Genomic DNA, 18,315 nt, shown 5'->3' on the forward strand with positions numbered 1-18,315 from the left:
TACATAAAATGTTATAGCGGCTTTTTTCGAGGAAATGTGACTGAGGTATTAATGAAATATATCTGTTAACGTCTCAAGAGACTACAAACATTCTAAGATATTATTGTGAAGTTATTTTTGGATTAAGCTAAACCTTGCAAAATTCTTCGAATTTATTTGTTCCTAAATTATATATTTTCCATTGAATTGGGGCAATTTATCATCCAATGTCTTGATTTTCTCCCCACCCCTCCTCAAAAAAGACCAGCTCGGCAAGTATTAAAGGGCAATGTGCCCGATATCAACTAAAATACCCAAAAAAATTGTTCATTTTCTGACAAGAGTATTTAATATCTTTCTTAGGGGAGGGCAATCGATAGCTTAATGTCGCCCTATTAGTTGCCGGATTATCCAAGTGGAAATATTCATATCTACATAGATCACATCTTAGCCTCTAATTATGACACGATGTACGTATTCCTATTGTCCACGTCTACTCCTATTTGTGTTTATTCCACTGTAAGGTTCATAGTCACGGATCTTTTACGTATTAGGATGGTCAGATGACGTCACATGTTTCATTTCGTGTTGATCCTAGATTGAACTCTCAATAGGACAGCTGTGGTGGTCAAGATCACCAAAACAACAAAAAGAAGAACACCATTAACCATGAAGACTTTGGTGTAGGACTGGGTTAGGTCGAACAGAGATCCTGTTGGAGGAGGGGATAAAAAAAAATGCTATTCGATAAATACCATCGTTGCAAGTTGAGTTTATCATCCTTTACTACTAGTATTTCATATCACATACCATATATACTGTCGAAGGAACGTAGTACATAATTGATTAAAATCATGTATTTTGAGTTTTTAATGTATTTTAGAATTTAATGCATACTATTCTTTAGATTTGCTAATCGTATCATGAGTTGAGACCCTTAGTCCCCCGAGGGTTGAAACGGAGGGTCGTATTTTCGAATCGAAATGCATATACCTGCCAGAAATTCATTCCTCGAAATGCATGTGCGCTGTAGAAGACTTGCCGGGACTAATTCTATGGTAATAATCGCATAGAGACGTTAGATAATAACGTGATAATAATGCCTTTTTACGAGAACTGAACATTATCATTATAACTATTGTAATAGCATAATTATGAAAATTATCATCACAGTCACTTAAATGTAACTGGCATGACAGTAAATTTATTCAATACCGGGAGTCCTTTGTTAATCTATATAATTATAACGTTAAAATGAAAATAAGTATTTAAATACAAGTACCTGTCATATAGCCTGCTGAGGTAGCTCCTAATCCAGTAAAGAAAAATAGCATTGCATAAGCTCGTCTGAATTTGACTGGGTCAAATGTAATCTTCTTTACCACGGCAGAGGGCATAGTATCTTCAGTAAAGAAACAGATGCCTTGGACGAACGCCAAACCAGCCCGTACAGGATACCCTGATCCGACGAAGTCAAGGAGAAAAGTCAGGATGCAGACAATACTGACGGGGATGTATATCAGAAAAGGATCGACGTTTTTAGAAATGAGAATAATGAATACTGTTCTTCCTAAGATACCACCAATTCCTGCTAGAGTGGATAATAATACCGCATGGGAACTGATAATCCCAAGGGATTCGGCATGGGGTACCAAGAACAGCATCCAACCGTACAATGCATATGAGAAGAGGAAAATCGACGGCATGTTAAACAAGACCAGCCAGTCATGAAACGTAAGACCTCTGCAACAGAACTTGTACCAAGGTTCGGTATTGCCCTTCGATGTCCCTGCAGACGCCCCAGCCAGTTTGTCGTCGTCGTCTTCTTCTTCGGTGATCAATGGTAAGTGTTCGGTTAACACAGCAGTTTCGACGTCATCAAGCCCAATCTCTGAATGATCAGATCCTGTACTGCTTGACTGATGTTCCTTATGATTTTTTTCACCCCTTGATCCCGGAGCGCTGTTATTTTTCGGTCGTGTAAGCTCACTTGTCATCTCGCTATCTGTTCGGACCAGTCCCATTGTCTTAGCTTCAGGACAATTAATTTTAATTTTCTTCATGATTGGTTTACGGATTACAGCAGCACACACCATGGCGTGAAGACCAATACCGGCTAAGATCAGAAAACTTCCGTGGTACCCGTAAGCCTCTTCCGATCTTTCTACGATGAACGGTATAAAGGTTGCACCTGCAGTCAGACCATACAAGGAAAGCGTATTCATCATGACAAAATCATCAGGGAAATAGTCGTTTATGATGAGCGTTGTGGGCAGGTGAATACAGGCAAAACCGGTCCCTAAAAGTAAAATGAAAATAGAGCGAGATGGGGGAATAGTAAACGATAGGTAAACTAAATAATAATAAAACTTATAATAGTAAAAGTATTTTTTTTTAAATATTTATAAACCGCTAAATAAATTAAAAAAACATTTATAAACCGCTAAATAAAATGTTTCTAATCATTGTATTACTACTATTCAGCTTAAGCACGGCTACCCTGATCAGGCGCTCGAGCATTCAAGTTTTTTTTCCCTACGCGGTACCCATTCACAACACTTGGGTGGAGAGTGGCAAGTGTAGATAAATGACTTGCCAGAAGACGCAAGTGCTGCAGCGGGGTTTGACCCCCAAGACACTGTGGTTAAATTTCTTATCTACTGAGCAACACCTTTACACGTATGGTATCGGTCCTTAAAAATTAATGAAGAAAACCAACAAGATTTACAAGTTGCATGAATCCTTCAAATAAAGTGAAATAAACTGATACATCGACCCAGTCTTAACCAGGTACTACTCCAGTATTGATCGAATGGGATATATTCATCGATAGACACACAGATATTTAGAACTATGCAAATCTTCAAACAATGATGACAGTGGTTCCAACTCTGCATCAGTTCCTATCTCGTCTTCCTATCACGTCCTATACTCTGGCCAATCTATACTATTGTATTAGAGTATATTTACCCAGGGAAGCCACTCCAGTTCTGAAAACTGTTCTCCCATTGTGACCTGCCATTATTATTACCCCGGCTTTAGCTGGGCTGCCTAGGCGCTCAAGCATTCAAGGAATATCTCCTACCGGGTACCCATTCACCTCACCTGGATTGAGTCCAGTACAATGTGGATTAATTTCTTGCTGAAGGAAATTACGCCATGGCTGGGATTCGAACCCATGACCCTCTGTTTCAAAGTCAGGAGACTAGTCCACTGGGCCATAACGCTCCACAAATCTATCATGGACTTCACAAAATACATTAAGCTTTAATATTTTAAGACTCGGTCCCACTGCTCTTACGGATGCAGAGAGGATTAAAACGGAAAAGAATCTTGCCATCCGTTAGAAAACGGTATGTATCTGTTGTCTACTCTTTGCATACTTGTTTCATACGCTCTATATCCATCGAGCATCCGTCCACTGTGATTTCATTCATTTCGCCCATTCTCCCCATTGTCTGGAGCGGATGAAAACGGATGGAAATTTTGCTTGTCCGCTGTATCCGTTATGACTACGTTTTGTGTCCATCGGCCAGTGGGACCAAGCCTTTACCAAGATTTCGGAGATCGCCATAAACTCATTTTCTCACTACTTTTTTAGAAATAGAGACGAGTCTACATGAATAAGGCAACCTTTTCAGTCGATCAGAACAAAGCAGTTCTTCAGAACTTGGGCCCTGTTCTTAAGCTTCGTTTTTAAGCGATTCTGATTCTGGCCTTGAAATCAGAGGGTAGTGTGTTCTAATCACTGGCGTAAATCCGTGTTGAGGGGTGGGGGGGATGACTGAAATATTTTGGCATTTTTTTTGCATTCATGTTTTTAGATATGCAAGGAATTGTAATTGATATGTCCACAATGGCGTACCGTGGGTCACGGTATTGTGGGGGCACCAGCAAAATTTTTGAATCACTGAGTGAGCGCGCGAAGCGCGCTCAGTTGCTAGTTATTCTGACCTAATAGAGACATTTTAAGGACAATGTCATTGAACGGATATGTATCTCACTGATCAAATAATGCGAGCGCGAAGCGCGAGCTGAATTTTTTTATATTCACACCTAAAAAGGGACATTATAATCAAATTTGCGTAATCATGATAGTTACCTGTCTCGCTAAACAATGCGAGCGCGAAGCGCGAGCTGAAATTTTCGTATAATTTGACCCCAGCAAACAGCGAGATTTTAAGGAATATATTTTAGGAATCCATTAAGAGTATGCATATCTCACCATAGTCATCTAATGCGAGTGCCAAGCGCTTGCTGATTTTATTAGAATTACATCTGAACACATGAAACACTTTTTGTAGTCATTGCAATCATGATTATCATACGCACCTCACTAATCAAATATTGCGAGCGTGAAGCGTGAGCAGAAAATTTAGATAAGTTAGATAATTCAGACCTGAAGTGGGGCATTCTAAGGTTTCTTTGTAGGAATTAACTTGGACCATACGTATTTCATTAACCAAATGATGCGAGTGCGAAGCGCGAGCTGAAAATTTTTGATATTCAGATCAGAAAAAGGGACATTTTAAGGACTGATTTTAGGAATTCATGAAGAGCAGACATATCTCACCAATCCACTAATGCGAACGTAATCACAGACAGGAAATGTTTTTATATATACGAAGACCTTAACATGGGGCAATCACTTTTTGAGTTATGTAAAAGAAGCATATGCCTATGTCACTACATAAAACAATGATAACTCAAGTGCTAGGAAATATATTTGGTTTATATTGACTTGAAAACGGGATGTTTTAGTACAACAGGATTATATATCTCGTTGAACAGACAATGCGAGCACCAGGAACAATGAAGACGTAGGCCCTGGGCAAATTATGTTTCATAAAGTTATGATAAAAATGTTTCTTATGTAATGTAACATAACATAATTATAATATGATATAACATTATAATGAATAATACTTTCTTTTTTCCCACTACGTTTCTTTTCCTTTCTCCCTCTTTTCTCTTTTTCCCCATTTCCCCGGGGTTTTTTTTGTCAGCCGATGGGGGGAGCATGTGCCTCCCATGCCCCCCCCCCCCCCCCGTAGTTACGCCACTGTATGTCCATATGGCAAATACCCCTCCAATAGTATTATCTTTTACCCCATGATGGTTTAATGATTTTATTAGAGATTACATTCAAAAAATTTTGACATTCAATCTTAATCCCTTCCCAAAGACCCCAACATCGATGAATTGGAAGAAACGGGGGTTTCTCTTCAATGTTATAATAAGGACATAAGTATTTCGTTTGGAAATGGTGAACTGGCTCTTTATTTGCATTTTATGATTCAATAATATTGTTTTATTTGTTAAGCGGTATTTTAGGAAGAATTTTCACCAATAAAACAATTATCTCTTGTGATTTTTTTAAATTTCTTTCGTAAAAAGTGGGGGGGATGATTGTACAGGCCATCCCCCCCTCCTCGAAAAGTGGGGGGGATATATCCCCCCCATCCCCCCCGGGATTTACGCCAGTGGTTCTAATCCCAACGCTGCCGCACGTCCTTTGGCAAAGAACGAATCCAACATTTGCCATTCTACACCCAGGTGTTAAATGGGTACCCGGTAGGATTCAAAAGCCCATGTTGTAAGCCCAGGCCAAGCACTAGCAACTGAGTCTTAAAACTCGTGTTGGAATGATTACAGGGAGTGGGAAAAGTGCTTTTTCTGCGAGCATGCTCGGATTCAAAGACCCGGTAATATATCTAAAGTGCTTAGAGACGTTGATCCGATGTATTAAGCGATATATTAAAAAAAACAGCATTATCATAATGACTTACGATCTTGGTCATTACAATCGTTAAATCATGTTTGCTGTACATTAGTGTATATATATATATATTATTTTGTCAAGTGCATCGTGTGTGAATATTGAGTGATCATAATGATATAGTTTCATACTTTTCATCCAATCAACATAAAACTGATCCATGATAGTTAATGAGATCAATGGTTACGCTGTATTATATTTTTGACGATGGTGATAATGAAATGGTTTAAATATATTCATCGCCTGTAATCTCCCTTACCTGTTAATGCAAGACACACGCCCACAACTACAACATTAGTTGAAAAGGCACATATGAGCATGCAAGTCGAGCCGAGTATTGCTCCTCCTCCGGCGACCAGTCGGTCGTTCACCCTTTCTAGTATTAGAGATACAAGTGGACCTGCCAAAATAAATAAATAAACTTGTTCTTATTCTTCAAGAGGACGAATTAGGTGGTCTGTCATCATTTTTCATTCGGTGTCGGTTGATGTATGAAATGACTTATTTAGATAATTATTATTTACTTGATAATCTTGGTCATAGACATCATGGGAATCAATTTTGACCATGTTAAACGTGATTATTACAATTGTGATGATAATCGTGATGATTATCATGACAGGAAGATAGGATTTATGAAATGAAGTTTGAGGCACATAATATACTTTGATGAATTCTTCCAAAAGTTCAGACTATTTTACCCAAATTGGCTCGCTCAAAATTGCAAAATGCGCGCCTGAAATTTCACAGCAAGTACTTTTTACTTGTCAGTTCATTATTGATGTTTATCAATTAGAAAAAAAAATTGTGAGAAACTTTTGAAAGATTTGTGTAAAATTTTCGCAAATCTGCTAAATTTCAATAAAGTTTCCTGCAAGAATTGTAACAATGCCAGTAGGTTTCAATTTCCCAGCATTTACTTGAAAATTCATTGGTGATGTTTTTCTTTTAATTATGAAGATGTAATGCAAAATTTCCACAAAATTTCCAATCAAAATTTTTACAATGTCAATGGCTGTCAACTTACATCATTTACTTGAAATATCATCGGTTATGTTTTTTAATGAAAAAAAATCATATGGAAATTTTTTTTTGTATTTTTTTGGTAAAATCTCCGTAAACTTTCAGCAGAATTTACACGAAATTTCCGACAAGAATTTTCACGATGCCAGTGGGTATCAATTTCACAGCATTTATTTGAAAATTCATTGGTGTTGATTTTTAATGAAATATTATGTACAAACAAAATCGTATACAAATTTTTCCGCAAAATTTCGGTAAAATGTCCAAGAAATTGCACAAAGCTTCAAAAAAGAAAGAAAACTCTGGGAAATTCCGTAAAATGTCCAAAAAGAAATTTGTAACCCAAGAGCGTTTCAATATCACATGACCTACATAAAAGTATGCAAAGCAAGTGGGCTTCAAATTCAAAGCTAGCACATAATGACGTTAAGCGTATACCTGTTGTTATTTGTCTATGGCTTAAAATGACCTAAATCGTACCCAAACTTAACCATGGTCGGTTTGAGGCATTTCAAATTTTTGACACGGGCGTGCGTGTGCGTCATGACCTTAGCATGACCTTTGATGTCATTTCCTGATGACCTGTAACCTGAGCTGGATATGATTTAAATATGAATGGTTTTTAACGATTTGTTACGATGATGTGATCAATTGTAATATTTTACAAAATGGCGTCTAGATGGTGTCAACATGATTTGTTGACCTTGAAAAGCTTCTTTAGACATGTCCATAATGACGTCTATCCATGACATGAAAATCAAGGGAATTAACGTGCCAGGATTCTAGATAAAGTGGGAATAACATTTTGCTATCAAAATAACTGGTGAAAGAAAGAAAATGCAAAAATTACGAAATTAATAGGTGGTATGTCATATACATGACAGACCACCTAATAAATAATGTATGATTTGTATAGTACACGTAAACACCTTGTTAGGAATCATGGCGCTCCTATATTTCCCCGACTTAGCTAGTCTACCGATTCCGGTGCTTACAGCTATTTGAAAAATTACGTCCTGCCCTTACCCATCATAATTTTAGAACATAAATAGGGATTTGACGTCTTGATTAAATTTCTCACCGAATATTTACAAATATTCAACACTCGGCAAAATGCGCCTTTGCATACATATAATAAAAATCATAAGTTACAATGAAATTGGGGGGTAAACCCACGATATTACAGTGAAACCCATGGATTGCATGATTATCAGAACTAAAACAGAAAGAAATTTGCCTTTAAAGGGATGTTCCGGGCTGAAACTTGTATGATTTAAACAGATGAAGAAAAATCAAAGAGAACACTGAAAACTTGATCAAAATCAGACAAGGAACAACAAAGTTATGGCAATTCAAAGATTTGCATTTTGTCCGGTGAAACAGTTCTAGGCATGTCTTCATGAATATTCAATGAGCAACTTGATGTCATATCCCCACTTGTTCTTTTGTATTTTATTATATGAAATTGGGTTTATTCAAACTTTTTTTACCAAGAACTGAAAAAATTGGATTGACAACTGTTTAAGTGCATTAGATATTCATTGCTGCAACTTATTTCATTATAAAGCAGACTTATTATTCACACATGACTTGTATGAAAAATGAAACAATTATCATTTCATGTAATAATATAAAAACTTTTGCTAAACTTAAAAATTCTATAACTTCGTTATTTGTTTTCCGATTTTGATAAAATTTTCATCATTTTACTCTGCGAATTCTGCTCTATCAATTTAAATGTAAATATTTTCAGCCCGGAGTAACCCCCCCCCCCCCTCCCCCCATTTAAGCGGTTCGGTTGTGGAGCACACTTTAATTCGCACACAAGTGGATAGGGGATATTCAAATTGCATGTGGGCAAAATGACCGTCTCCAGCTTTGTGAGTAAACAAATGCAAGAACTTGCATTGTAGTATTTCGCTTTGGAGCTCATCGACATTCAAACATGAAAACCTACTTACTTGCGAGAAGTGAGAGGGTGGATGGCAGGCTGCAGATGAACCCAATAATGGCGTAGTTTGAGTTTAATCTCACCACCATCTCATGGAGAAGAACACCAAACGATTTCGTGATGCCTGCAGCGTATACCAGAAGGGTAAACTTACAAAATATGACAACGTATCCCCACCGCCAATTCAAAATGCTTCCTTCCGTTGGAGGCTTCATTATTATGTATTGTTATAAATACGAATGATTAAATCAAAGAAAAAGAGGTTGGTGTAATATACACATTTGCTCCGTCGGACTTGGTATTTATGTTGCTTTACTAGACCTCTATAATAGAGAGAGTGAGAGGAAGGGAGAGATAGACAGAGAGAAACAATGTGGGAGAGGGACACAGAGAAAGCATGACTTCATAATCATGACAGTTCAGAGAGATTCCATTGTTTAACAGGTAGCTACATTCGCTAAAAGTGATGCAAATCTATGTCTTCCTGCCAACAACTTAGAAACCATGCAGGTGTTTCACCAATCTGCATATATAATGATTTTTACACAATGTCTGGACTCGTTTGCATACGTCATTTGTTGCTAGGTCTGGCAAGCATCTGGTAGAATTTCAGGTTGGCAAGAAAACTACTTGTGTGAAAAGTATATAGGCCTGTGCATTTTTATTAATAAAAGATGCTACTCTAGATCTAATGTGAGAATGGAAACGCATCCAGTTTGCATTCTCACAATAGACCTGGTGGGTGTTTCATAAAGCTGTTCGTAAGTTAGGAGCGACTTTATGAACGACTGGTGAACCTTTCTTACGCGCTAAACCATTGTCAATGATGTATAGCATTTACCAAAAGAAAGGATCACCAGTCGTTCTTATAGTCGCTCTTATCTTACGAACAGCTTTATGAAACACCCACAAGTTTTTATATACTCATGAATAAACTTCTATAGTTGACTTTGAGTGATCTGCATATATTTATTGGTGCTAATGAATGTGCTGAAGGCAATCAGACTTAACCGGGGGGGGGCGGTTCACGGCGGTTTGGCTCAGAAGTTGGATGCAATCAAAGCGCTCTCGTGTTTATTTTCTAATAGTTTGGGCAAATCACATTTAATGGGCTGTAAAGTGTTGTGTTTATTCCTTTATTAGGCAAGCACAAAATTAAAACTTGCAAAACGTAAAAAGGTTAATGTCAATGGGATTGCAACTAGCTCGCCATTAGTTTGCGACTCCAGATTCTGCTGATTGCAGAGACGTCTCCGATACATCTATGAAACTTATTATTAACTTGTATTCTCCGAGGAGTCGCAAGAAAATCGAACATGCTCGATTTTTTCACGACATTTTCCAGTCGACGCACTCGCATTCAGATGAGCTTGGGGTGCCATGCCCCCCCCCCCCTGAAAAATGTTCAATTCCGAGAAAAAAAATATTAACATTATTTTTTAAGTAATATGTCAAAAACTACCATAAAATTATAGTATCGAATGAGACGGGTCTTCTTTTTTACTCGCTCGCTTCGCTCACTCGCATATTCTTATAAATATTGTCCGCTACCCCTAGAGTATATTTGACCCTTTTAATTTGTGTGGGCTTGTTACGCTACGTCTCCAAGACATGACGATCAACTGCAGAAGCTTCGTGGAGACTAATTTCATCCCCGACTGCTAAGACGACTCCGATGTCTCTATGGAGTCTGTGCGAAATATTTTTTTAAAGAGTACATAAAATGTTATAGCGGCTTTTTTCGAGGAAATGTGACTGAGGTATTAATGAAATATGTCTGTTAACGTCTCAAGAGACTACAAACATTCTAAGATATTGTTGTGAAGTTATTATTGGATTAAGCTAAACCTTGCAAAATTCTTCGAATTTATTTGTTCCTAAATTATATATTTTCCATTGAATTGGGGCAATTTATCATCCAATGTCTTGATTTTCTCCCCACCCCTCCTCAAAAAAGACCAGCTCGGCAAGTATTAAAGGGCAATGTGCCCGATATCAACTAAAATACAAAAAAAAAATTGTTCATTTTCTGACAAGAGTATTTAATATCTTTCTTAGGGGAGGGCAATCGATAGCTTAATGTCGCCCTATTAGTTGCCGGATTATCCAAGTGGAAATATTCATATCTACATAGATCACATCTTAGCCTCTAATTATGACACGATGTACGTATTCCTATTGTCCACGTCTACTCCTATTTGTGTTTATTCCACTGTAAGGTTCATAGTCACGGATCTTTTACGTATTAGGATGGTCAGATGACGTCACATGTTTCATTTCGTGTTGATCCTAGATTGAACTCTCAATAGGACAGCTGTGGTGGTCAAGATCACCAAAACAACAAAAAGAAGAACACCATTAACCATGAAGACTTTGGTGTAGGACTGGGTTAGGTCGAACAGAGATCCTGTTGGAGGAGGGGATAAAAAAAAATGCTATTCGATAAATACCATCGTTGCAAGTTGAGTTTATCATCCTTTACTACTAGTATTTCATATCACATACCATATATACTGTCGAAGGAACGTAGTACATAATTGATTAAAATCATGTATTTTTAGTTTTTAATGTATTTTAGAATTTAATGCATAATATTCTTTAGATTTGCTAATCGTATCATGAGTTGAGACCCTTAGTCCCCCGAGGGTTGAAACGGAGGGTCGTATTTTCGAATCGAAATGCATACCTGCCAGAAATTCATTCCTCGAAATGCATGTGCGCTGTAGAAGACTTGCCGGGACTAATTCTATGGTAATAATCGCATAGAGACGTTAGATAATAACGTGATAATAATGCCTTTTTACGAGAACTGAACATTATCATTATAACTATTGTAATAGCATAATTATGAAAATTATCATCACAGTCACTTAAATGTAACTGGCATGACAGTAAATTTATTCAATACCGGGAGTCCTTTGTTAATCTATATAATTATAACGTTAAAATGAAAATAAGTATATAAATACAAGTACCTGTCATATAGCCTGCTGAGGTAGCTCCTAATCCAGTAAAGAAAAATAGCATTGCATAAGCTCGTCTGAATTTGACTGGGTCAAATGTAATCTTCTTTACCACGGCAGAGGGCATAGTATCTTCAGTAAAGAAACAGATGCCTTGGACGAACGCCAAACCAGCCCGTACAGGATACCCTGATCCGACGAAGTCAAGGAGAAAAGTCAGGATGCAGACAATACTGACGGGGATGTATATCAGAAAAGGATCGACGTTTTTAGAAATGAGAATAATGAATACTGTTCTTCCTAAGATACCACCAATTCCTGCTAGAGTGGATAATATTACCGCATGGGAACTGATAATCCCAAGGGATTCGGCATGGGGTACCAAGAACAGCATCCAACCGTACAATGCATATGAGAAGAGGAAAATCGACGGCATGTTAAACAAGACCAGCCAGTCATGAAACGTAAGACCTCTGCAACAGAACTTGTACCAAGGTTCGGTATTGCCCTTCGATGTCCCTGCAGACGCCCCAGCCAGTTTGTCGTCGTCGTCTTCTTCTTCGGTGATCAATGGTAAGTGTTCGGTTAACACAGCAGTTTCGACGTCATCAAGCCCAATCTCTGAATGATCAGATCCTGTACTGCTTGACTGATGTTCCTTATGATTTTTTTCACCCCTTGATCCCAGAGCGCTGTTATTTTTCGGTCGTGTAAGCTTACTTGTCATCTCGCTATCTGTTCGGACCAGTCCCATTGTCTTAGCTTCAGGACAATTAATTTTAATTTTCTTCATGATTGGTTTACGGATTACAGCAGCACACACCATGGCGTGAAGACCAATACCGGCTAAGATCAGAAAACTTCCGTGGTACCCGTAAGCCTCTTCCGATCTTTCTACGATGAACGGTATAAAGGTTGCACCTGCAGTCAGACCATACAAGGAAAGCGTATTCATCATGACAAAATCATCAGGGAAATAGTCGTTTATGATAAGCGTTGTGGGCAGGTGAATACAGGCAAAACCGGTCCCTAAAAGTAAAATGAAAATAGAGCGAGATGGGGGAATAGTAAACGATAGGTAAACTAAATAATAATAAAACTTATAATAGTAAAAGTATTTAAAAAAAAAACATTTATAAACCGCTAAATAAATTAAAAAAACATTTATAAACCGCTAAATAAAATGTTTTTAATCATTGTATTACTACTATTCAGCTTAAGCACGGCTACCCTGATCAGGCGCTCGAGCATTCAAGTTTTTTTCCCTACGCGGTACCCATTCACAACACTTGGGTGGAGAGTGGCAAGTGTAGATAAATGACTTGCCAGAAGACGCAAGTGCTGCAGCGGGGTTTGACCCCCAAGACACTGTGGTTAAATTTCTTATCTACTGAGCAACACCTTTACACGTATGGTATCGGTCCTTAAAAATTAATGAAGAAAACCAACAAGATTTACAAGTTGCATGAATCCTTCAAATAAAGTGAAATAAACTGATACATCGACCCAGCCTTTACGTCTTAACCAGGTACTATTCCAGTATTGATCGAATGGGATATATTCATCGATAGACACACAGATATTTAGAACTATGCAAATCTTCAAACAATGATGACAGTGGTTCCAACTCTGCATCAGTTCCTATCTCGTCTTCCTATCACGTCCTATACTCTGGCCAATCTATACTATTGTAAGTATATTTACCCAGGGAAGCCACTCCAGTTCTGAAAACTGTTCCCCCAGTGGGACCTGCCATTATTATTACCCCGGCTTTAGCTGGGCTGCCTATAGGCGCTCAAGCATTCAAGGAATATCTTCCTACCGGGTACCCATTCACCTCACCTGGATTGAGTGCAGTACAATGTGGATTAATTTCTTGCTGAAGGAAATTACGCCATGGCTGGGATTCGAACCCATGACCCTCTGTTTCAAAGTCAGGAGACTAGTCTACTGGGCCATAACGCTCCACAAATCTATCATGGACTTCACAAAATACCTTAAGCTTTAATATTTTAAGACCCGGTCCCACTGCTCTTACGGATGCAGAGAGGATTAAAACGGAAAAGAATCTTGCCATCCGTTGGAAAACGGTATGTATCTGTTGTCTACTCTTTGCATACTTGTTTCATACGCTCTATATTCATCGAGCACCCGTCCACTGTGATTTTATTCATTTCGCCCATTCTGTCCATTGTCTGGAGCGGATGAAAACGGATGGAAATTTTGCTTGTCCGCTGTATCCGTTATGAATACGTTTTGTGTCCATCGGCCAGTGGGACCAAGCCTTTACCAAGATTTCGGAGATCGCCATAAACTCATTTTCTCACTACTTTTTTAGAAATAGAGACGAGTCTACATGAATAAGGCAACCTTTTCAGTCGATCAGAACAAACCAGTTCTTCAGAACGTGGGCCCTGTTCTTAAGCTTCGTTTTTAAGCGATTCTGACTCTGGCCTTGAAATCAGAGGGTAGTGTGTTCTAATCCCAACGCTGCCGCGCGTCCTTTGGCAAAGAACGAATCCAACATTTGCCATTCTACACCCAGGTGTTAAATGGGTACCCGGTAGGATGCAAAAGCCCATGTTGTAAGCCCAGGCCAAGCACTAGCAACTGAGTCTTAAAACTCGTGTTGGAATGATCCACAGGGAGTGGAAAAAGTGCTTTTTTCTGCGGGCATGCTCGGATTCAAAGACCCGGTAATATATCTAAAGTGCTTAGAGACGTTGATCCGATGTATTAAGCGATATATTAAAAAACAGCATTATCATAATGACTTACGATCTTGGTCATTACAATCGTTAAATCATGTTTGCTGTACATTAGTGTATATATATATATATTATTTTGTCAAGTGCATCGTGTGTGAATATTGAGTGATCATAATGATATAGTTTCATACTTTTCATCCAATCAACATAAAACTGATCCATGATAGTTAATGAGTTCAATGGTTACGCTGTATTTTATTTTTGACGATGATGATAATGAAATGGTTTAAATATATTCATCGCCTGTAATCTCCCTTACCTGTTAATGCAAGACACACGCCCACAACTACAACATTAGTTGAAAAGGCACATATGAGCATGCAAGTCGAGCCGAGTATTGCTCCTCCTCCGGCGACCAGTCGGTCGTTCACCCTTTCTAGTATTAGAGATACAAGTGGACCTGCCAAAATAAATAAATAAACTTGTTCTTATTCTTCAAAAGGACGAATTAGGTGGTCTGTCATCATTTTTCATTCGGTGTCGGTTGATGTATGAAATGACTTATTTAGATAATTATTATTTACTTGATAATCTTGGTCATAGACATCATGGGAATCAACTTTGACCATGTTAAACGTGATTATTACTATTGTCATGATAATCGTGATGATTATCATGACAGGAAGATAGGATTTATGAAATGAAGTTTGAGGCACATAATATACTTTGATGAATTCCTCCAAAAGTTCAGACTATTTTACCCAAATTGGCTCGCTCAAAATTGCAAAATGCGCGCCTGAAATTTCACAGCAAGTACTTTTTACTTGTCAGTTCATTATTGATGTTTATCAATTAGAAAAAAAAATTGTGAGAAACTTTTGAAAGATTTGTGTAAAATTTTCGCAAATCTGCTAAATTTCAATAAAGTTTCCTGCAAGAATTGTAACAATGCCAGTAGGTTTCAATTTCCCAGCATTTACTTGAAAATTCATTGGTGATGTTTTTAGTTTATGTAGATGTAATGCAAAATTTCCACAAAATTTCCAACCAAAATTTTTACAATAATTTCAATGGCTGTCAACTTTACATCATTTACTTGAAATATCATCGGTTATGTTTTTTAATGAAAAAAAAATCATATGGAAAAATTTTATGTATTTTTTTGTAAAATTTCCGTAAACTTTCAGCAGAATTTACACGAAATTTCCGACAAGAATTTTCACGATGCCAGTGGGTATCAATTTCACAGCATTTATTTGAAAATTCATTGGTGTTGATTTTTAATGAAATACTATGTAAAAAAATCGTATACAAATTCTTCCGCAAAATTTCGGTAAAATGTCCAAGAAATTGCACAAAGCTTCAAAAAAGAAAGAAAACTCTGGGAAATTCCGTAAAATGTCCATAAAGAAATTTGCAACCCAAGAGCGTTTCAATATCACATGACCTACATAAAAGTATGCAAAGCAAGTGGGCTTCAAATTCAAAGCTAGCACATAATGACGTTAAGCGTATACCTGTTGTTATTTGTCTATGGCTTAAAATGACCTAAATCGTACCCAAACTTAACCATGGTCGGTTTGAGGCATTTCAAATTTTTGACACGGGCGTGCGTGTGCGTCATGACCTTAGCATGACCTTTGATGTCATTTCCTGATGACCTGTAACCTGAGCTGGATATGATTTAAATATGAATGGTTTTTAACGATTTGTTACGATGATGTGATCAATTGTAATATTTTACAAAATGGCGTCTAGATGGTGTCAACATGATTTGTTGACCTTGAAAAGCTTCTTTAGACATGTCCATAATGACGTCTATCCATGACATGAAAATCAAGGGAATTAACGTGCCAGGATTCTAGATAAAGTGGGAATAACATTTTGCTATCAAAATAACTGGTGAAAGAAAGAAAATGCAAAAATTACGAAATTAATAGGTGGTATGTCATATACATGACAGACCACCTAATAAATAATGTATGATTTGTATAGTACACGTAAACACCTTGTTAGGAATCATGGCGCTCCTATATTTCCCCGACTTAGCTAGTCTACCGATTCCGGTGCTTACAGCTATTTGAAAAATTACGTCCTGCCCTTACCCATCATAATTTTAGAACATAAATAGGGATTTGACGTCTTGATTAAATTTCTCACCGAATATTTACAAATATTCAACACTCGGCAAAATGCGCCTTTGCATACATATAATAAAAATCATAAGTTACAATGAAATTGGGGGGGAAACCCACGATATTACAGTGAAACCCATGGATTGCATGATTATCAGAACTAAAACAGAGAGAAATTTGCCTTTAAAGGGATGTTCCGGGCTGAAACTTGTATGATTTAAACAGATGAAGAAAAATCAAAGAGAACACTGAAAACTTGATCAAAATCAGACAAGGAACAACAAAGTTATGGTAATTCAAAGATTTGCATTTTGTCCGGTGAAACAGTTCTAGGCATGTCTTCATGAATATTCAATGAGCAACTTGATGTCATATCCCCACTTGTTCTTTTGTATTTTATTATATGAAATTGGGTTTATTCAAACTTTTTTTACCAAGAACTGAAAAAATTAGATTGACAACTGTTTAAGTGCATTAGATATTCATTGCTGCAACTTATTTCATTATAAAGCAGACTCATTATTCACACATGACTTGTATGAAAAATGAAACAATTATCATTTCATGTAATAATATAAAAACTTTTGCTAAACTTAAAAATTCTATAACTTCGTTATTTGTTTTCCGATTTTGATAAAATTTTCATCATTTTACTCTGCGAATTTTGCTCTATCAATTTAAATGTAAATATTTTCAGCCCGGAGTAACCCCCCCCCCCCCCCCCCATTTAAGCGGTTCGGTTGTGGAGCACACTTTAATTCGCACACAAGTGGATAGGGGGATATTCAAATTGCATGTGGGCAAAATGACCGTCTCCAGCTTTGTGAGTAAACAAATGCAAGAACTTGCATTGTAGTGTTTCGCTTTGGAGCTCATCGACATTCAAACATGAAAACCTACTTACTTGCGAGAAGTGAGAGGGTGGATGGCAGGCTGCAGATGAACCCAATAATGGCGTAGTTTGAGTTTAATCTCACCACCATCTCATGGAGAAGAACACCAAACGATTTCGTGATGCCTGCATCGAATACCAGAAGGGTAAACTTACAAAATATGATAACGTATCCCCACCGCCAATTCAAAATGCTTCCTTCCGTTGGAGGCTTCATTATTATGTATTGTTATAAAAACGAATGATTAAATCAAAGAAAAAGAGGTTGGTGTAATATACACGTTTGCTCCGTCGGACTTGGTATTTATGTTGCTTTACTAGACCTCTATAAAAGAAAGAGTGAGAGGAAGGGAGAGATAGACAGAGAGAAACAAAGTGGGAGAGGGACACAGAGAAAGCATCAGAGAAAGCATGACTTCATAATCATGACAGTTCAGAGAGATTCCATTGACCTTTAACAGGTGCGGTATCACAACAATCTACATTCGCTAAAAGTGATGCAAATCTATGTCTTCCTGCCAACAACTTAGAAACCATGCAGGTGTTTCACCAATCTGCATATATAATGATTTTTACACAATATCTGGACTCGTTTGCATACGTCACTTGTTGCTAGGTCCAGTAAGCATCTGGTAGAATTTCAGGTTGGCAAGAAAACCCTTTGTGTGAAAAGTATATAGGCCTGTGCATTTTTATTAATAAAAGATGCTACTCTAGATCTAATGTGAGAATGGAAACGCATCCAGTTTGCATTCTCACAAAAGACCTGGTGGGTGTTTCATAAAGCTGTTCGTAAGTTAGGAGCGACTTTAAGAACGACTGGTGAACCTTTCTTACGCGCTAAACCATTGTCAATGATGTATAGCATTTACCAAAAGAAAGGAT

General features: G+C 37.6%; 1 protein-coding gene across 5 annotated transcripts; it reads right to left on the minus strand.

The window, feature by feature from the left end:
- Window positions 1-312: 312 nt before the first annotated feature.
- Window positions 313-17,650, minus strand: LOC129272600 (monocarboxylate transporter 7-like). Of its 5 annotated transcripts, none has more exons than XR_010295361.1 (7): window positions 17,443-17,650; window positions 14,723-14,863; window positions 11,708-12,616; window positions 8,743-11,139; window positions 6,018-6,158; window positions 1,262-2,278; window positions 313-691 (listed from the first exon to the last, which is right to left on the minus strand). XR_010295361.1 is itself a non-coding variant. In XM_064107969.1 (5 exons), the coding sequence occupies exons 2-5, from the start codon at window positions 8,945-8,947 to the stop codon at window positions 558-560; spliced, it is 1,389 nt and encodes a 462-aa protein (XP_063964039.1). In that variant the 5' UTR covers window positions 8,948-11,139; window positions 11,708-12,024; the 3' UTR covers window positions 313-557. The 5 variants fall into 5 exon arrangements, 2 of the variants coding, with proteins under 2 accessions (XP_063964039.1, XP_063964038.1); XR_010295360.1 differs by having other exon boundaries at window positions 1,262-2,170; window positions 11,708-12,724; XR_010295359.1 differs by having other exon boundaries at window positions 11,708-12,724.
- Window positions 17,651-18,315: the final 665 nt, after the last annotated feature.

Source organism: Lytechinus pictus, chromosome 12, assembly GCF_037042905.1.
Source record: "Lytechinus pictus isolate F3 Inbred chromosome 12, Lp3.0, whole genome shotgun sequence".
In the NCBI taxonomy this organism is placed as follows: Eukaryota; Metazoa; Echinodermata; class Echinoidea; order Temnopleuroida; family Toxopneustidae; genus Lytechinus; species Lytechinus pictus.